This window comes from Dendrobium catenatum, unplaced genomic scaffold, assembly GCF_001605985.2.
Source record: "Dendrobium catenatum unplaced genomic scaffold, ASM160598v2 fragScaff_scaffold_439, whole genome shotgun sequence".
Classification (NCBI taxonomy): Eukaryota; Viridiplantae; Streptophyta; class Magnoliopsida; order Asparagales; family Orchidaceae; genus Dendrobium; species Dendrobium catenatum.
Genome location: NW_021318901.1, coordinates 80,137 through 96,417, shown reverse-complemented (window position 1 = coordinate 96,417; position 16,281 = coordinate 80,137). Strand labels below are relative to the sequence as shown.

The 16,281-nt window shown below is 35.2% G+C and overlaps 1 protein-coding gene across 3 annotated transcripts; it reads right to left on the bottom strand.

Moving 5' to 3' along the window:
• Positions 1-300: 300 nt before the first annotated feature.
• Positions 301-13,386, bottom strand: LOC110108097. 3 transcript variants are annotated; one of them, XM_028694282.1, is made up of 21 exons: positions 13,231-13,386; positions 12,944-13,100; positions 12,717-12,805; positions 12,467-12,576; positions 12,336-12,390; positions 11,901-11,989; positions 11,210-11,276; positions 11,066-11,128; positions 10,789-10,956; positions 10,609-10,702; positions 10,455-10,534; positions 10,276-10,351; positions 10,103-10,146; positions 5,948-6,015; positions 5,139-5,224; positions 4,863-5,020; positions 3,481-4,792; positions 2,510-2,781; positions 1,199-1,387; positions 949-1,105; positions 301-871 (listed from the first exon to the last, which is right to left on the bottom strand). In XM_028694282.1, the coding sequence occupies exons 2-21, from the start codon at positions 13,053-13,055 to the stop codon at positions 570-572; spliced, it is 3,591 nt and encodes a 1,196-aa protein (XP_028550115.1). In that variant the 5' UTR covers positions 13,056-13,100; positions 13,231-13,386; the 3' UTR covers positions 301-569. The 3 variants fall into 3 exon arrangements, with proteins under 3 accessions (XP_028550115.1, XP_020694269.1, XP_020694270.1); XM_020838610.2 differs by having other exon boundaries at positions 12,944-13,136; positions 13,231-13,381; XM_020838611.2 differs by lacking the exon at positions 13,231-13,386 and having other exon boundaries at positions 570-871; positions 2,510-2,778; positions 12,944-13,055.
• Positions 13,387-16,281: the final 2,895 nt, after the last annotated feature.

Here is a 16,281-nt window from a genome sequence, read left to right as displayed (position 1 = left end):
TTTTATTTATATTTCTTCTCTTCATTTTTAATATATTTCAAATATAATTTATAATAATTTTTTTTAAATGAGTTTGCTCAGAGTTGATGAAATCATATAAATAATAAAGTAATTTTTTATTAGGAAATTGTTTTAAAAAGCAGGAAGAAAATAATCCCAAATGAGTTATAAAAAAACAATAAAATGAATATCTCATCAAACTTCGGATGAACTATACTTGTTGAATAATAAGAAGATAAATAGACAAATAATTTAGCTTGATCATTTAAATATCAATTTTTGAAATTCAAATTTACTCAATTTTTTAAACAAACAAATATAAGCATATCGTATATAAATGAATACTAAGCTAATGTAATAAAAACCTTACAACCCTACACTGACCTCACGTTTGGTTTTTGGAAGCTGAAGCGATAGAAAAGCCATTACCAAACAGATCTCAGCTTGCTAAACCATAACTGCCATCCAGTTTCCTTATTCTATCCTATAGTTTACAACCTACATACAAATATATGAACAAGTAAAGAATGAAAACACAGAACGTAGGCCAAAAATTTGAAGCTTATGAACTAAAGCAAAGTCCTCATTCTTGTCAGCAAAGTCTGCATATTCTCCAGTTGTTCTTTAAGCTTCTTGATATCTGAAACATGTTCAGATGAATCTAATGAGCTGCCAAATGCGGAAAGAAGGGCCGAGCACTTTTCCTGTGATTCTTGAAGCTCAGTTTCCAGTAAAGAAATGGTGGAATTCAAGTTAGTATTTGGACTCCCAACAATGGCGTTTGATGTAGGTGTGAAGTTTACATTGCTGATGCTACTGCGCCTGCTAAGTTTATCTGAAGCACTAAAGATTTTGTCTAAGCTCTCACTTCCTGCAAGTAAAATGCTTTAATTAACAAAACAAATGGTAATATGAAGATGTAAGAATATTCCAGTTGAGTAATTGTACCAAGATGGCTGAGCTGATCTATAGTAGCCAGGCCGATCGAGTCCTCGAGCTTTAAAACCCGCAGAATACCTGCAGCAATCCTTCCCATTGAGTCCACTTCCGACCTGCAAAGTGCGGCAAGGTGCTCAAGTTCGTCCTTCGAGACAACCGCCTCTATCTGCACACAAGTATTAAGTGGAGAATGATCTATATGATCCATCCAGGCTGATCAAAATAGCAAATTACAAAGGGATGAAATGAAATGTATTACTGGTTGTTTAACCGAGAATCTGATATTCTCTACAGTCCACTTGGCTTCCTCGGCGCTCTCAGGATCAGAAAGAACTAATTGAGCTTCAATATTAACACCTCCGGTATCACTAATGGCTCCTAGAGTGCCTACTTCGGAGTGAGCGTTGCCGGACCTAGGCTTCAAGGCCTGCAAACCCTCAATGCCCACCTGCAAGTACACGAGAATATCATCTTCAGCACAATTAAAATAGTAAAAGCTGAAGAATGGGTGCCACACAAAGACCAGGAATGTTAAATACAATTGTAAACCAATCAAATCATGAATATACACAAGGATTTTCTAGGAAGAAAGCAACAAAGCTAAAAAATATATATGTTACTATATGTCCCTGTAATATAAGGATGCCCTTGATAAAATGGTTTTTAAGTAATTGATTTTACAATCAATTGAAGGGGGAGGCATGACCAGTTGCGTGAAATCTCAAGGATCATACTGTGAAACAGGTGCAGAATATGTTCTAATGGAGGATTGTTGGTCAATGGAACATGTTAGACCGGTCTAGCTAGCAGGTCCTATGAGACCGGCCCGTGCGAAACAGGCGGAGAAGTTCCGCCTCTTGTATGCTTGATCTGACCGCCGAAGTTTAACAAAGCTGCTTAGGAAGGTTTTTCAAGGGAGTTAGAAGGGAAATTTCAAAGTAGGGGTTGTTTAGAGATTTCCTTTTGGATTGTATGCATTAAATAGTTTGTCTCGAAATTGGCTGAAATTTGAGATCTCTTAGATCTTTGGGCTCTAGCAGCGTCAAGAGATTTGGGAGAGATAGATCCTCCTCTTGAATAGAGGATCGATTGTATCTTGCTATTTTCCTTCCGATAGTTTGATTATTGCAATAAAAAATTACTGTTTTATAATTTTTCCATTGGATTTGTGGATCTTTCTCGTTGTTTCTGTCAAGATCGTTAGGATTTACTTGTGAACTTCAGGTATTTCCTAACAGAACAAAAGTAGACGAAGACAAGAACCTGAATTTCTTCATGCTATTGCAGATGCCTTGTGGAGATTGAATTTGTTCCATGCTAAAATTAGATTTAAATTTGAGAAAGATAAAAAGGACGAGTGGAGTAAAAAGTATAAATGAAATAGTTGTAACATCTATTGAAATAGGATTATTAAAATATATATATATATATATATATAAATTTGTAAAACCCGAAATTCGTCATTTGAGTGCGTTGAAAAAAATGGTTCACAGCTCTGAATTGTATAGCCTTGTTATTTAACAGGGGAATAAAAATATTTTCACGGATTTGAGAAACTAAACAGTCTTACCACAATCAATTCCAAAGGATGGTTCCCGGCCTTCTGCAACTTTCCTGTTCCATATGAATGACTTCTGCGAGATCTTTTTGCTTTCATTTGTAAATTCTGGAATGTGGTGTGCCAACACATTTCCTCTCTAGTGAAATTCTCCCCATTGCAATACTGCCACCCTTCTCTCATCTCCTCTGTTCCTTCAAGAGCAAACAACCAATTTTTCAACTCTATGGACACATCAATGTCATCCGGCATTCCTAGCTCCAAAAGCATCACTGGATCCTCTGCTGAATTTTTAGTCAAAAATGTTTGTATCAGATGATACTCATAAGATGTAAGGCACTTGACAAAAAAAAAGAGTAAACTAGGCCGCCACTTCGATAGAGCTATTTTTTTTTCGAATTTTAAATATTAAAGAGTATTCAAAAATGCGGAAATTAGATTCCATGTCATTGACGAAGCCAACTTCAAATAGTTTGGATTAGACCGATAAATAAAGGCAACAATCATAACAATGAAGCCTTATAAAACTCCTTCAAACTTTAATATTTCAACAGTTACAACATTTTTATAATGCTCCACACATGCACATTGAAGGCATATTTCAAGATCCTCTATAATGCAATCCTTGAAACCTTAGTCATTGCAGATTGTCCTCTCAATTTAATACATGTTACAGGAAATAAACAAGTTAAATTTTGTGAGGAAACCCTCAAACAAAACAAAAAGCAGTGTTGTGGAAAACTTCCCAAGCAGGAAAAATTGTCAACATTATGAAATTACTGCATGTTTCTAATCTAGTAATTTATTACAAGGAACTCAGAATGTTAGTTATATTTATGATAAAATAATCATACAAATATACAAACCAGATCCAGCATGTGAAATAAAATTCCCGAATTCCCAAAATTTTGATGTTCCATGCGGTTTGAACATGCAAAAGGAAAATTTACAGTAGCCAAAAGCAGGGATAAAGAGGTACATACTATTTTCCTTGCTGGTATCCATCAGTGATGATGGTCTGAAGAGATTTGCAAGAGGCCCAGAAGACAAATTTTCCAATCCTTTTGTGAGACTGTCACCGGGGCCGCCATCGGGTCCAAGGATGCCAAACCGATGCAAAAGAGCCTCGGTATAGTTCATTCCACCACCAAGCCTCACACCAGAAATTTTTGCAGAGACATTCAAGCTATGGCATTCAACATCTTGCATTTTGTAAGGCACAACATGCAAGATAGACACATCAAGAAATGGGACTGCATGGATTTGATTCTTACTCCGGTTATCAATCCAACAAACAGGTCTCATTTGAGGGAAACCATTCTCATCTCCCTGCAAGTCATGCTCACAAGCAGCACCTATGAACCTCCTGGGAGGTAACACATCATCTACACAGTTGATACACACACTGTTCCAAAGCAAACTGGTCGACACGGCGAAAGCACCACCCAGAGTCTGGTGGGAAACTTTCATGAAGAAATCTTCTCCGGTGAACTGAACTAAAGGAATACCTTGAACATCCAAAGAATAAGACTCACGAAACATAAGACGTAGGCTACTTACAGTTAAACTAACTACAGTGTCACTAGGAAGCTTTTCCATAAACTTCTTACCCAAAAACCCGCTTCTGCTGTTACTGTTTTTACAAACTTTATTAATATTTTCACTAACTTTACCAAAATAAGCATAGATATCTAAGACAAAGAGTAGCTGCTCAACAGAAGTGTTTGATGAATATCCTTGACAAGAAACTCCTATTCTAACAACACCTCCTGGAGGGGGCACATCAACCAAAGGTCTGCCATCTGGAGTGACCATAGCTGCCTCGAAGCAGGCTTTGTGCACTTCAACACACTTCCAGAGCCCCGTGGGCGAATTCGCGGGCCGTGTCTGCTCTGCTATCAAGCTATTGCAGGTTTCAAGTGAAAGACTAAGCAGAGAAGCTTGAGTTGTCCACTTCTTTTGGCTGGCATCAATAGGTTGGTGATCCCAGAAGCTAAAGCAAGCAGGATCTTTGTCCAAATTCAGTAAATTGCATCTTATTGATGGTGATTGCAAGAAATACAAATCTGCCACATGAAGCCTTGCACCAGAAAAGCAGGCAGGAGAATGGAATTCTCTAGTTGAATAAAGGCCAACAGGCTTTTTAAAGTCCAAAGGAATAGTTAGATCCAACTCTTTCAGAGTGAACAGCAAGGAATTGATGGAGAAATCAGGCAAGACAGTGCCAGGATTCACAGCCACACCATCAGCTAAGAAAGAGGAGATCCTCAAACATGATTCTTCCTGGAGAATAATCTGAAATAAAACAAAGAAAATAAATTTCTTCTGTGCTTATTATTCTGTCATAATAAACTCCACGACATACCGAAAGAGGTTGACAGTCAATGACCGTCTGAGAAGCAAAGGTTGGGGGGGAAGGCGAAGGAGTAATCTGAAGAGAATAGAGACGAATAAGAGGCACATCAATATTGAACTTTATCTGCTTATCTCCAAAAGGATAGATTGGTGGAGAAAAATTCTTTCCTGATTGAAATAGAATAAATATAATCGGGTTAACTTCAAATAAGACAATTATATTACCAGTCCCCAAAAAATTGACAGAATCAGGCACGAAAAATGAAGGAAAAAACAGAAAACAAACCAAATTCTGGAATTTGCAGAGATTCCTCTGGAACAGCTTGCATTGATGGCTGAACTAAAGTGCACGGAGGGCTAGCAAAGGTATCCCTGGGAACATTCAAATACTTGTTAACTTTTTACAGAATACGAACTAAATATTAAATTCAGTTTAAAACATCTTAAATTGTAGTAGATTGGATGAAATTCAGTCACTTTTTCAACCAATAATAACAATATTGATTAGAAACTAGAATACAGAAAATTGATTTTGACTTGTAAATCCAGACGAAACTGATATCAATCTGTTTTTGTGCATTATATCACTAAGCAATTATCATCTTTTCCATGACCATGAGATGTTTTAGGAGCAATGCTGATTATTTTGAAGTTGGCGTTATTTATTTAAAATTAGAAAAATTAACTATATCACATTACAATTACAAGCATGCCATAAAATCATGTCTTACTAATATGCCTTTGAAACAAAAGATAACCCATATAGGCAAAACATGATTGTGTTACCATAACCATTAGCTTGAGAGGCATGTATCCACGATCCACCCTCAACTTATTCTACCCTCAACCAAAAAATGCCATTTCTTGTCTTCATCGACAACAACACCGCCCGCCCGCCACCCCCCCTGATTATGCCGCCATCGCTTGTTGACGTAAAGCTAATTGATTTAGAATGCCATAAAGGTGAAAAAGAGGAGTTGATTGTGAACGACTTAAAATTTAACAAATTATACTAAGATTTTCTAACCTAGCATACATTTATGAATATAATACATACAACTAAATAATGGTAAAAACTTGTGAAATTTCGATTACCTTAGAAACAGTCCACCAACCATAACTTGAGTCAAATTTTTCGTAATCTCGCCATCAGATACGCTAGCCTGAAAAATGTTATAAAGACAAAAGATGGTCAGAAAAAGTACTGAGATCTGCCAAAAGAATATTATATTTTTAAAGTGTTGTATTTCATAGGGAATAAAACAATGGGTATGGTGCCTCATCCCAAAAAAAAAAATACAGCTGGTTCATAATGTCCAAAATCCTTGTAATATTTGTGGTTTATATCCAAAACACACCCACATAATATTCCACACCCAAGGCATATCTGAAGAGGACTGGTGTCCTATCCCTTGCACAAGTGGAGTAAAGGCTTAGGAATTGTTGTTAAAAATGCAGAGCATGCACTTCCGGAGTAAAGAGACACAAAAAATAGCCATCTGAATGGGCAGTTCCACAATGAAATACCGAAGGGATCACTTCATGTGTCATTCTGCTGTGCAGTAAACCCCAGTGCTGCCTGCTGAACTTCCCTTTGGGCCATGGGAATAATTGAAGTTCTTTTTTTTTTAATTGAAGTTATAGATGAAGATATGTTCCAGAGTTTTGCAATTGCAACTTGCTCTATTCCGTTTCAAAACCTTAAGTACTTTCCAGTTCTTTACCTGCACTCTTCCAGTTTACTCTCCGATGTTGTATCACCTCCCACTGATGATCATAGGAGATTGAGAGCTATGGTTGCCATTGGCACCAAATTATTTTATACTTCTCCTAGAACGAGCCTCCTGTTTAATCCATCAAGAATCTTAAGGAGAAATAAAGACAATGATGGCTTATTTTAAAGTATTTGTGTATTCTTTTGCTCAGGCTGTCATTGTTTAGGATCTTTTGAGTATAATCTTGCATAATCTCGAATGTTATCAGTTCTAGTACATAGACTAAATGGTATAATGCAAGCAAAAGTTCCTAGATTCATGGAGATATTGAACTACATATAAGTTATCCTGCTTGCATATCCATCATTTGAGCGTCCAACAATTATTCCAATAATTACATATCCAATTTGACTGATGGACGAATATTGTCATTGTTATGACACTGCCACTGAATTGGTTTTTCAGGTTTGCTTTTCTAGTTTAAAGCATGTGTAAAAGGTTTTTTTTTTTTTTCTTTTCCTCAACTTTTTTCTGTTGCTCCATCTTAATGCTGGTAGCTTTACTTCTGTGGTGGGTTATCGTAGTAGCTCTGCTTGGCCTTGTAGAGCTAATGGTTTAATTAATACTCACTTAAGTGGACATACTTATTGGCTTATTTCTATGAAGGAAAAGAAAAGAAAAAATATACAAATATCGAATGATGCACATGCCATAATGAGTTCCATTTAGACCAATTTGGTATGAAATGTGAATATGAGAGTCTTTGAGTTTTATATTCGAGCCATCGATCATCAAGCGAACTCCAAAATATTTTTTCATGAAAAACCTCACCTTGAGGTCAAAAATTACTTGACCATCTTATAATATAACAATCTTAGATTTAGAGGAAGAGAATTATGAAGACGATGGATCATTTTATCAGTTAAAAAGAAGACATTAGGGAAGAACAATTTGGCACAAAAAGAGGATGAAAATATGATCACGTATTGGTGTCTTCTATGTTGTAGAACAATAGTTATAAAACAATCTTGTGGCTCAGTAGTTATCAAAATAATTGAAATTTAAATTTGAGTTGCTAGATTATATGGGTTGATTTTGTGGCAACCATATCTACTGACTTTAGATTGAGAACCTATAATAGTTACCTCAGACAAATAAATTATTAAGCTTTTGATGCAATAAAATTCCATAATCTTATTTACAACAATACATATACTTATTGCATGTAAGATTCCTTTGAGTGTTCTGCAAATTCAATAAGCAAATTATGAAAGAAGTTATCTCATTGTACTGGCATGAGGCATGGATCTTCCTCACTCTGTTAATCTATCTCATTAATCTTTTTCATCTAAATATTTTGTTATTGATGTTGCAAAAGTCCAATTTTTGTTAAAATTTGCTACAACTAGGATTTCAATTGCAATGCAAATTTTTAATTGCCCGTTGATAATTTTAGGATCTAATTTTTTATTATTTTCTTCAAATTTAATCAATCATTGCATTATTATTTTTTATTTAATTTCTCATACAGCTAAAAATGGAGGATATTTGTGTATTTATTGGTCTTTGATTGTGAATCTTCATTTCTTTTGTGTGATCTACATTCGTTGAATCATCCTATTTGCATTAAGAGCCCAAGGTCATACCAAAGCTTTACGTTGTCTTAACATAACACTCAAAACCAAGGCTAATTTGATGTAATTCAACATATCGTGAAAGGTATGAAATTTTAACTACTTTGTCAAATTAATTGATAGAACTATTAAATAAACAAAAAGATTTTTGTGATGACATTTATTTGGCTGAAACACAAATTGAAATTTTTTAAACCAATTAAGTTAGTGCATGTGAACTTGAACCAATTCCAATCATAATGATGAATAGAAAGTTAGAAATGATAGGACGTAGGAAAACAATTATGATAGACATTACAGGATGTTTGGTACTAGAACTTATAGAAATTATGCACATCAAAACTGTGGTGTAAATGATGACATATTTAGAAGCCATCAAATTGATCATTATGTCAATGAGTGTCCCAAAGATAACTTATATACTAATATACTAATGTGGAAGAGGAAAACAGTGAAATCAACGAATATGATGATGTTCAAGAGTTTGATAAGAATATAAATGATTATCAAGATGCTTTAGTTAAAAATTCTTTGAAAGAATGTCATGTGTTGCATCATAACTACACCTTGGCTTGAGTTTGAATGGAATAGAACAACAATTTTTAAATATATTTCAACATGAGAGAAAGCTTTACAAGCTCATTAATAATGAGAATTATTTGAATGCCACTATTAATATAAGATTAAATCTCAAAATAGTCCCCAAATATTCGTGTGTGGCCAATTTAGTCCCAGAGTAGCACATTTATCCAATTTAGTCCCTCAACTATACAAAATGAACTAAAATGGTCTTTCATATAGAAATTGTGATACAAAATTGATCAATTTGTCCTTTTAACCATATAAATTAATCTCAATTTGTCCTTGTGGGAGAATTTTGAATCAATTTTACATAATTGAGATACTAAATTGAAAAAATATGATACTCTGAGATTAAATTAGCCACATGAATAATTAGGAACCATTTTGTGATTTAACCCTTTAAAATATATCATGGCCATGTGAATATAAAACATGAATAACATCCATAGCCATAGAGATATAACAAAACTATTATTTTTGTCCCAAATGTGCGAATTTAGTGCTATGTGTTATCTCTAACATTGTTTATTTTATTTTAAATAGATCTTGGTTATACAATCTAAATATAACTCGTTTTGAAAGGTCTAATACTTATGCTTCCAAGACTTGTACAAGACAACTACTTCTGAAACCTACAATACCTATGAGTGAAATTGAATCTACAAAACAATCAATTCCTAATGAAATAAAAAAAATCTTTGCATATTCGGAGTCAACTAGCATTTGAGAAAGAGAGCTCACAAGGGCATGCAATATATATGCTTGAATGCCTATTTTGTTGTCTAAGGTTGCTCCTAAAATTTAACTTTCCTTAATGATGTTGAGCAAGTGTTATTTGATTTCTATATATTTGTCCTAATGACTTGTCATCAGGTAGGAAAATATAAAATAGTATTGATTTTATTCTAGGATTATCATATCAGAAGCAGTTGGTTGCCTTGTATCCATTCTTTGATTTATTACTTGTTAGATTACACATCAATAAAATATAGAGCCATGATTTGTTCGTGTTTCATTCTTCGAAGAAAACAAAAATGCACTTCTTATTGCATTTTGCATGATTACAACAACGGGCTAATAGTGTTCTCTGCATTCAAGCTAAAATTTTGATTTTATCTGTTTGACAATATATAGACACAACCATTTAGAAATACTTCTAGTATTCCCATTTAAGAACCCAAATTTATCAATTCCAGTACAAAATACAGAATAAAGGAAAATAAGCTTAATTTCATCAGAAATCGTAAGATGAAATTCAAAATAATATAATAAGAGCGTAATGTTCTAAAAGAGTGCAGGCTTTAGAGATAATGTATTACCCTAGAGAAAGAAAGTGACTGCATTAGAAGTTCGAGCTGAAAATCTGAAATTGACAAATAAAATAATTATGATCATGCATAAATAAATAGTTGGGGAACTTAAATTAAATGTGGTCTCAACATAAAGGCTAAAACCCATCCTTCCATTTTAGTTATTGGGAATAGAAACATACCAACATCCTTGATGCAGAGAAAAATATGATCTACGATAATCGAAACCAAGGAACGACCAGCAGCCTCAGCGGAGCGCTGTACTTAATCAGATTAACAATGGAAAAATAAGATTGAAATTAGTATAACATCTTCTAGATATTACAATTAATCACAAAGTATGATGAAGATGACATAGAACCTGCTGAGCCTTTGGGTCAACATCTCCCCTATTCAAACAAACATACAATCCCGTCATGAACCGAAGAAAAGCACGTAAACCTGCTAATACAAAAACAAATAAATAAATATGCAAAGTTTTGTTATGTTTTTATATCTAATGACAATATGTATACCTGGTTCACTAAAAGCAGGAGATACAGCTTCAGTGATATGTAGCTGAACCTCCAGACCCAGCGGACTATTTTGTTGGGTCCTTTGCACTGTTATCTGAAGTTGAAGAAATCAGCAATCTAAGTCATGAAAAAAGAATAATAATTTTATTTATTCCCCCCCAAAAAAAGAAACTTCATTACATAGGCTTGCCCAGAGATTCCTTCCAAAAACCTTTCACCCCCAAAGAACACCCTTTTTGCACCATCATTATCTCTTCCATTCATTCCATTGCTTGAGGATAATTGTGAATCCGAAAGCATATCAGGATGAGGCAAGAGATCAATTGATAGAGAATTCCATTCCAACTTCTGCAGATAATAGAAATAGCGTAATTAATTTCCAGAAAATCGTGGCACAAAAAAATCTTCAGGGGTTATTAGTTCATATTGCACAAAGAGGATTCATAAGCCTAAGAACCTTGAAAACATAAATGAATTTTGTATTATTGGAGAAGTCCCTTGCTTCCTTCAAGTTGACAACCTGGACCATAATATTTTTCTCATGAGAAACTTGAGGTAATAATCAAGTCAGCTAAAGAAGAAGTGGAACAATAAAAATTACCTCCCAATTTTCATTAGTTGTATATAACCAAAGGTTGCGAATTGTAATAGCTGCCAATGGCGATGACCTGGTAAGAGTTAATCGTGTACAGATGATACATTTAATATTGAGAAACCTTTAGATATACATATAGCCAAGGTTTTAATGAACAAATCAAAGCATGTACATAAAAGCAAAAGGAAATTATAGAAGCCCCAATATTGTACATACAGTCCAAAGATTTTATCTTGTATATCTAGAGCAAAACACTCAAAGAATGTTTATTGAATTGCCAAATATTTTTATTTATTTATTTACTATAAGAATTGTTAAAACTTAATTTTTGACAAGACTACAAAGAATTGCACGAGAAAAGTTCAAATAACCTCAAAACATTCATTTTTTTTTATGAGATTAGCCAAAAAATATAAACCATCAATCGAATAATATAGAATCATTCTCCTTGTATTTACCAATCCAATTCTTCATAATAAGTTATTTGTACAGAGAAATGCTACTCAATTTTAACTGCGAGATTATTAACTATCACACTCAAGTCCTTACTTCTATCAACAATAATTACAAAATTAACAATCAACAAATGTGCTCTTTGAACACAATGGAAAAATATGCATGCTCCATACAACATAATATCATAAAAAGCATATAATAGTGCAAATAATCACCGAGGCAAGATATATAATCAATTTACCAAGCAGAGCCTCCTTGCCGTCGAGTGCCACCCCGTGTTTCAAGCATAAGATTAACTGTTCGTACTTCCAAAGTCATTCCATCTGCAATCTGAAAATCCATGTTTAATACTACATTACTCTTTGAGAGATCATAAAGATGATAAACTAATTAAATCACATTGCTATCAATTGGCTCTTCCATCCTCCTCTCAAATAAGGGTTGTTCGTTCTAATGTTATTTGGATAGTGTGCTATGTCCATAACAATTACTCAAATGAAGTTTTTGGTTTAATGCTATCTTATTTAAAGAATATAATATTTTTAGAGCAATCAATAAAGATTATAATCTTTTGATTTGTCATATATTATGACCATCAGATAAGCTAAAATCTAGATGTCATAAGTTCGATCGCTCTAAAAATAGGAAATACTTGAACATGTAGCCAAGGTTATACCTTGTCAGCAAATCCATATCCACTGCCCTTTGCAGCGCTTGTTGACGACTGGACACTGTAACAAGTAAGCAAAACTCAGAAACCATGAATCAAACGTAATCAAAAGCACGCGTCTTATGAAAAGGGATAACCTGCTCGAGCTCCACTCATTGTCTTCCTCAGATTTCTCCTCGAGTACCAGATCAAGTCTGTCGATTTGGACAACAATCGGATCCGTTTGAACGTAAGAAACGGCAGGTAGCTGCACTTCCAAGCAAGCAAGAAACAAATTAAAAATGTGCTTGCAAACTACAACCTTCAAGCAACTCCAAGAAATCCAAAATCTTAAAAACAGTTAAATTTGACCGCGTGAACAAATCAAGCCACCAAATGAGAAAATACCGTGATCTCCAGCTTCCCAACTCGTGCGGTGGTCACATTCAGAGCCAGGGGCAGGCCGAGGCTCGCATGTAGCGCGTCCCCATTAATGTCTACTCGGAATCAATCAGGGAAAGGAGTGAAATTTAGCAAACTATAAACAAACCAAGCACAGAAATTCGGGGCTTCTTTCTCTCTCTCTCTTTTATTTTTTTATCTCCACCAGATAATTGGGTGATAAGTAGAATTACCTAGATTGGATAGCTGAGCGGTGCGGCCCTGGAGCTTAAACTGATCCCTGGAGAAAGATTTAAGCCAGTACTTGAGCGTGTACTCGAGAGCCCGGGCAATGATCGATTCCATCCCAGGATTCGATGGCGCTTAACGGGATTCCGAACTCTTTTAGATCTGTAATCGCCGGAGCTCCAATGTCGGCAGGAGAATCTCCGCGAGAAAACGACTGAGAGTGAGAATGAGACGACAAAAATGGTAGAGGATAATTAAGGGAGCACAAAGCCGCTATTTTTTATGCCAAAACCTCTTTTTTAATCCCTTTCTGCTTTGCTCTCTCTGCTTTATTCTGGTAAGAACCCTTCCTCGTTCTTCCTTTGTTCTCTATCTGGCCTGCGCCTGTTCCCATTCCTCGCTGTTCCGTCCGACTGTTGCGCGCTAGATCTCTCTCGTGTCAATGGCACGTGATGCCTTGTGTGGATTTTTATCTTTTTAGTCGCACATTTTAAGTTTAATTGTACTTAATTGTCATTAACATTTATTTAGATCATTTATCTTACACCATTAATTTTTAATTGATGAAGTTTAAAAATAAATATAGTATCTATTACACATGAATTCACCTTCTCTTGATTTATATTCTCCTTTAAGAAATGCAACTAAGGCAATTTTTTTAGAAGTCCTCATGCCAAGATAATCCTACTAGAGAACAAACAAGTATTCAATAGGTCATCTTAGTCAAATAATGCTCCATGCGTTCGTGCGTTGAAGCTGGTCATAGTCGTGGTTATTGCGATATCATTTTTCTCGGAACACTCAATATCATATATATTTTCATACTCATGTTATCGTCAAAAAATTTAGATTCAATGTTGCTTATAGAAAGTACTAAGACTCTAATATAGAAGAAATTATTACATGTGACACTAGACCGTTCGGTGGCCAATCGAGACGCGCCACATCACCCGATACACAACGGTACATAGTAAATTAGTGATGTGATGCATCCTAATTGGCTTCCGGATGGCATCTGGTGACCGCACGTAATAATTTCTCCTAATGCAAAACTATTAAAAGAGCAAAGAGGGAGAAGATATTAGGATTCAAATAATGTCTTTAGTGATTTGGCTTATAATGGGCTATATTGACCTCTTAGATAGAAAAATGCTACATAAATTCAAGCTAAAGGGAGCGATATGTGATAAATAATCTATTAGAGAATTTAGAGATATTTCAATAAAGTTTTAAATCAAAGTATATGGTTACGTCATGCTCCTCATGCTCGAAATGACACCTTATTTGTAGGTGTGAGCTAAGATAGATATGCTAAGTGATCTAAGTCATTTATCTTATAGTTTGCTCACCGTACGAGAATTTTAAGCAAGTCCAAATATAAGACAAAACTATATATGAGTAATTTTTGTTGAACCTTGAGTCGACGTATGAGTTATTTGAATAATTAGTCAAGTTCTAAGGATGAGCACTTTTGATGAGCTTGTGACTTCGTGAGTCATTTAAGCAAGTTCATTATTAGAGTGTCGAATAGGGTTTAAGCTATGGACTACTTTCAACATTGAATAACTTTAAATTTGATGAGTTTAGAGTATATTCATATTTAGTGATTTGGTGAATGTAATTAATAGTAATGATGATTTTGATTAATTTTACCAAAGTTAATTTGAGTGAAAATAATCCGACAGTTTTATTCTACTAAAATAAGACAAATTTTAAATGAAATTCAATTAAATGAATTAATGAGTAGATTAGAGGAAAGCGAAGTATTAAGAAAAAAAACTTCTAACCTATTAGGAGATGATATTGGCTTATTAAGACCATCTCCAACCGTTTGGCAAACAATCGAATGGAGGCCCTCAAACGTCGCAACCGACGCCTTTTCCTCCACCATTTGATCTCAGATGAACAATGCGACGTTACTATGCAAAACTTTATTAGCGTCGCACTGTTCATCTGCGCCATTTTTTGGTCTCTACCGAACTTCCATAAGAAAGGCGCGAAAAAAGAGAGCAAGAGAGCGACGATTATGAGACAAAATGACGTTCGATTGGAGATGAATCAAGACACTTTTTGGCTTCACTGCATTTTGGAGTGAAAAATGAGATTTTCGGTTTGAGATGCCCTAAGGCTGTGGAATCTATATGTATTTCTGTTGTCATTCTTCGCTGAAGTAAAAAATAGGGATGTATACCTTCAGATATAAACTTTCTATTTTATTAGCAATTAACCATTTTAAAAAATAAATATTTTTACCATATTTTTTTTATGAGAGATTTGACTTATATGTACTCCATAATAGATAAAATTAGAGAAATATATTCGCTATATATTTTATTAGAGCAATATATGCAAAAGTTTATTTTGGAGCAATATACGCTATATATTCATACCAAGTCATTAAGTGGATAACCGAGCTTGAACGGCTCGTTCTTTGAACTTGAACTGAACCAAATCAAACAAGCCTGATAAAAATTCAACTTTTCTTAGGGGCTGTTTGGTTGCCTGAATTAGGAGTGTAAAGTAAAATAATTACATGTATTTATTAAATTTGATTGTTTGGTTAATTTTGAGTGGAGCAAAAGGAAAGCCTCGGAAGTATTAGGCGTGTATTACAGGGGTTATTTTGCGCGAATTAGAAACCCCTCATATTGAGCGGGTTATAAATTCGCTGGACGGAAAATTCCTTCGTGTTGTTGTTGTTCGGCTTCATTGCTTTCGCAGGTGATGTAAGATTGCACGAGAGGCTTCTTAGGCTCCTTCGTTCTTGTTCGACTTCGCTCAGCCCAGTCACACGCTTTCTCCAAGTCTTTGTCGCGGCCTGCCGTAATAACGCCAAGGGAGTGGAAGTGAAGAGCGAGGAAGAGCTCTTCGAGGTGAAGACGGAGAGATCACTCCCTCACACCAGGCATTTCAAATTCCTCGACAAGGCCGCGGTGGAGTCGAAGGATGCTCGAGCAGCAGATCCGGTGAGCCGGTGGAAGCTTTGCACGGTGACGCAAGTGGAGGAGTTCAAATCCTTCGTAAGAGTCCTCCCAATCTGGGCCACCACTATCTCCTTCCACTTTGCATTTGCTCAGATCAGCTTCTTCATCAATCAAGGCATGGTTATGGAGCGCAGACTCTCCGAACACTTGGTAGTCCCATCGGGCTCCGTGGTTATCTTCGCCACTGTGAATGCTCTGTTTTTCATTCCCCTGTAACAAACTCAGCTAATGACAGCCAATGATAGCTAAGCATATGTACTCATATCAGCCTATAAATATGAATACTCTGTACACGAATTGATATCGAATAAAGATTTTCACAGAAATAGAATCTATGTCTATTTCTTGTCTTCTTGATA

Excerpts from the sequence above, each read along its gene's own strand:
- LOC110108097 (XM_028694282.1), bottom strand. The coding sequence starts at position 13,055 with ATGGAATCGATCATTGCCCGGGCTCTCGAGTACACGCTCAAGTACTGG. Across the intron at positions 1,388-2,509 it reads ATCCTTTGGAATTGATTGTG|GTGGGCATTGAGGGTTTGCA; the intron begins GTAAGACTGTTT and ends GTGTACTTGCAG. Across the intron at positions 1,106-1,198 it reads GATTCTCGGTTAAACAACCA|ATAGAGGCGGTTGTCTCGAA; the intron begins GTAATACATTTC and ends ACTTGTGTGCAG.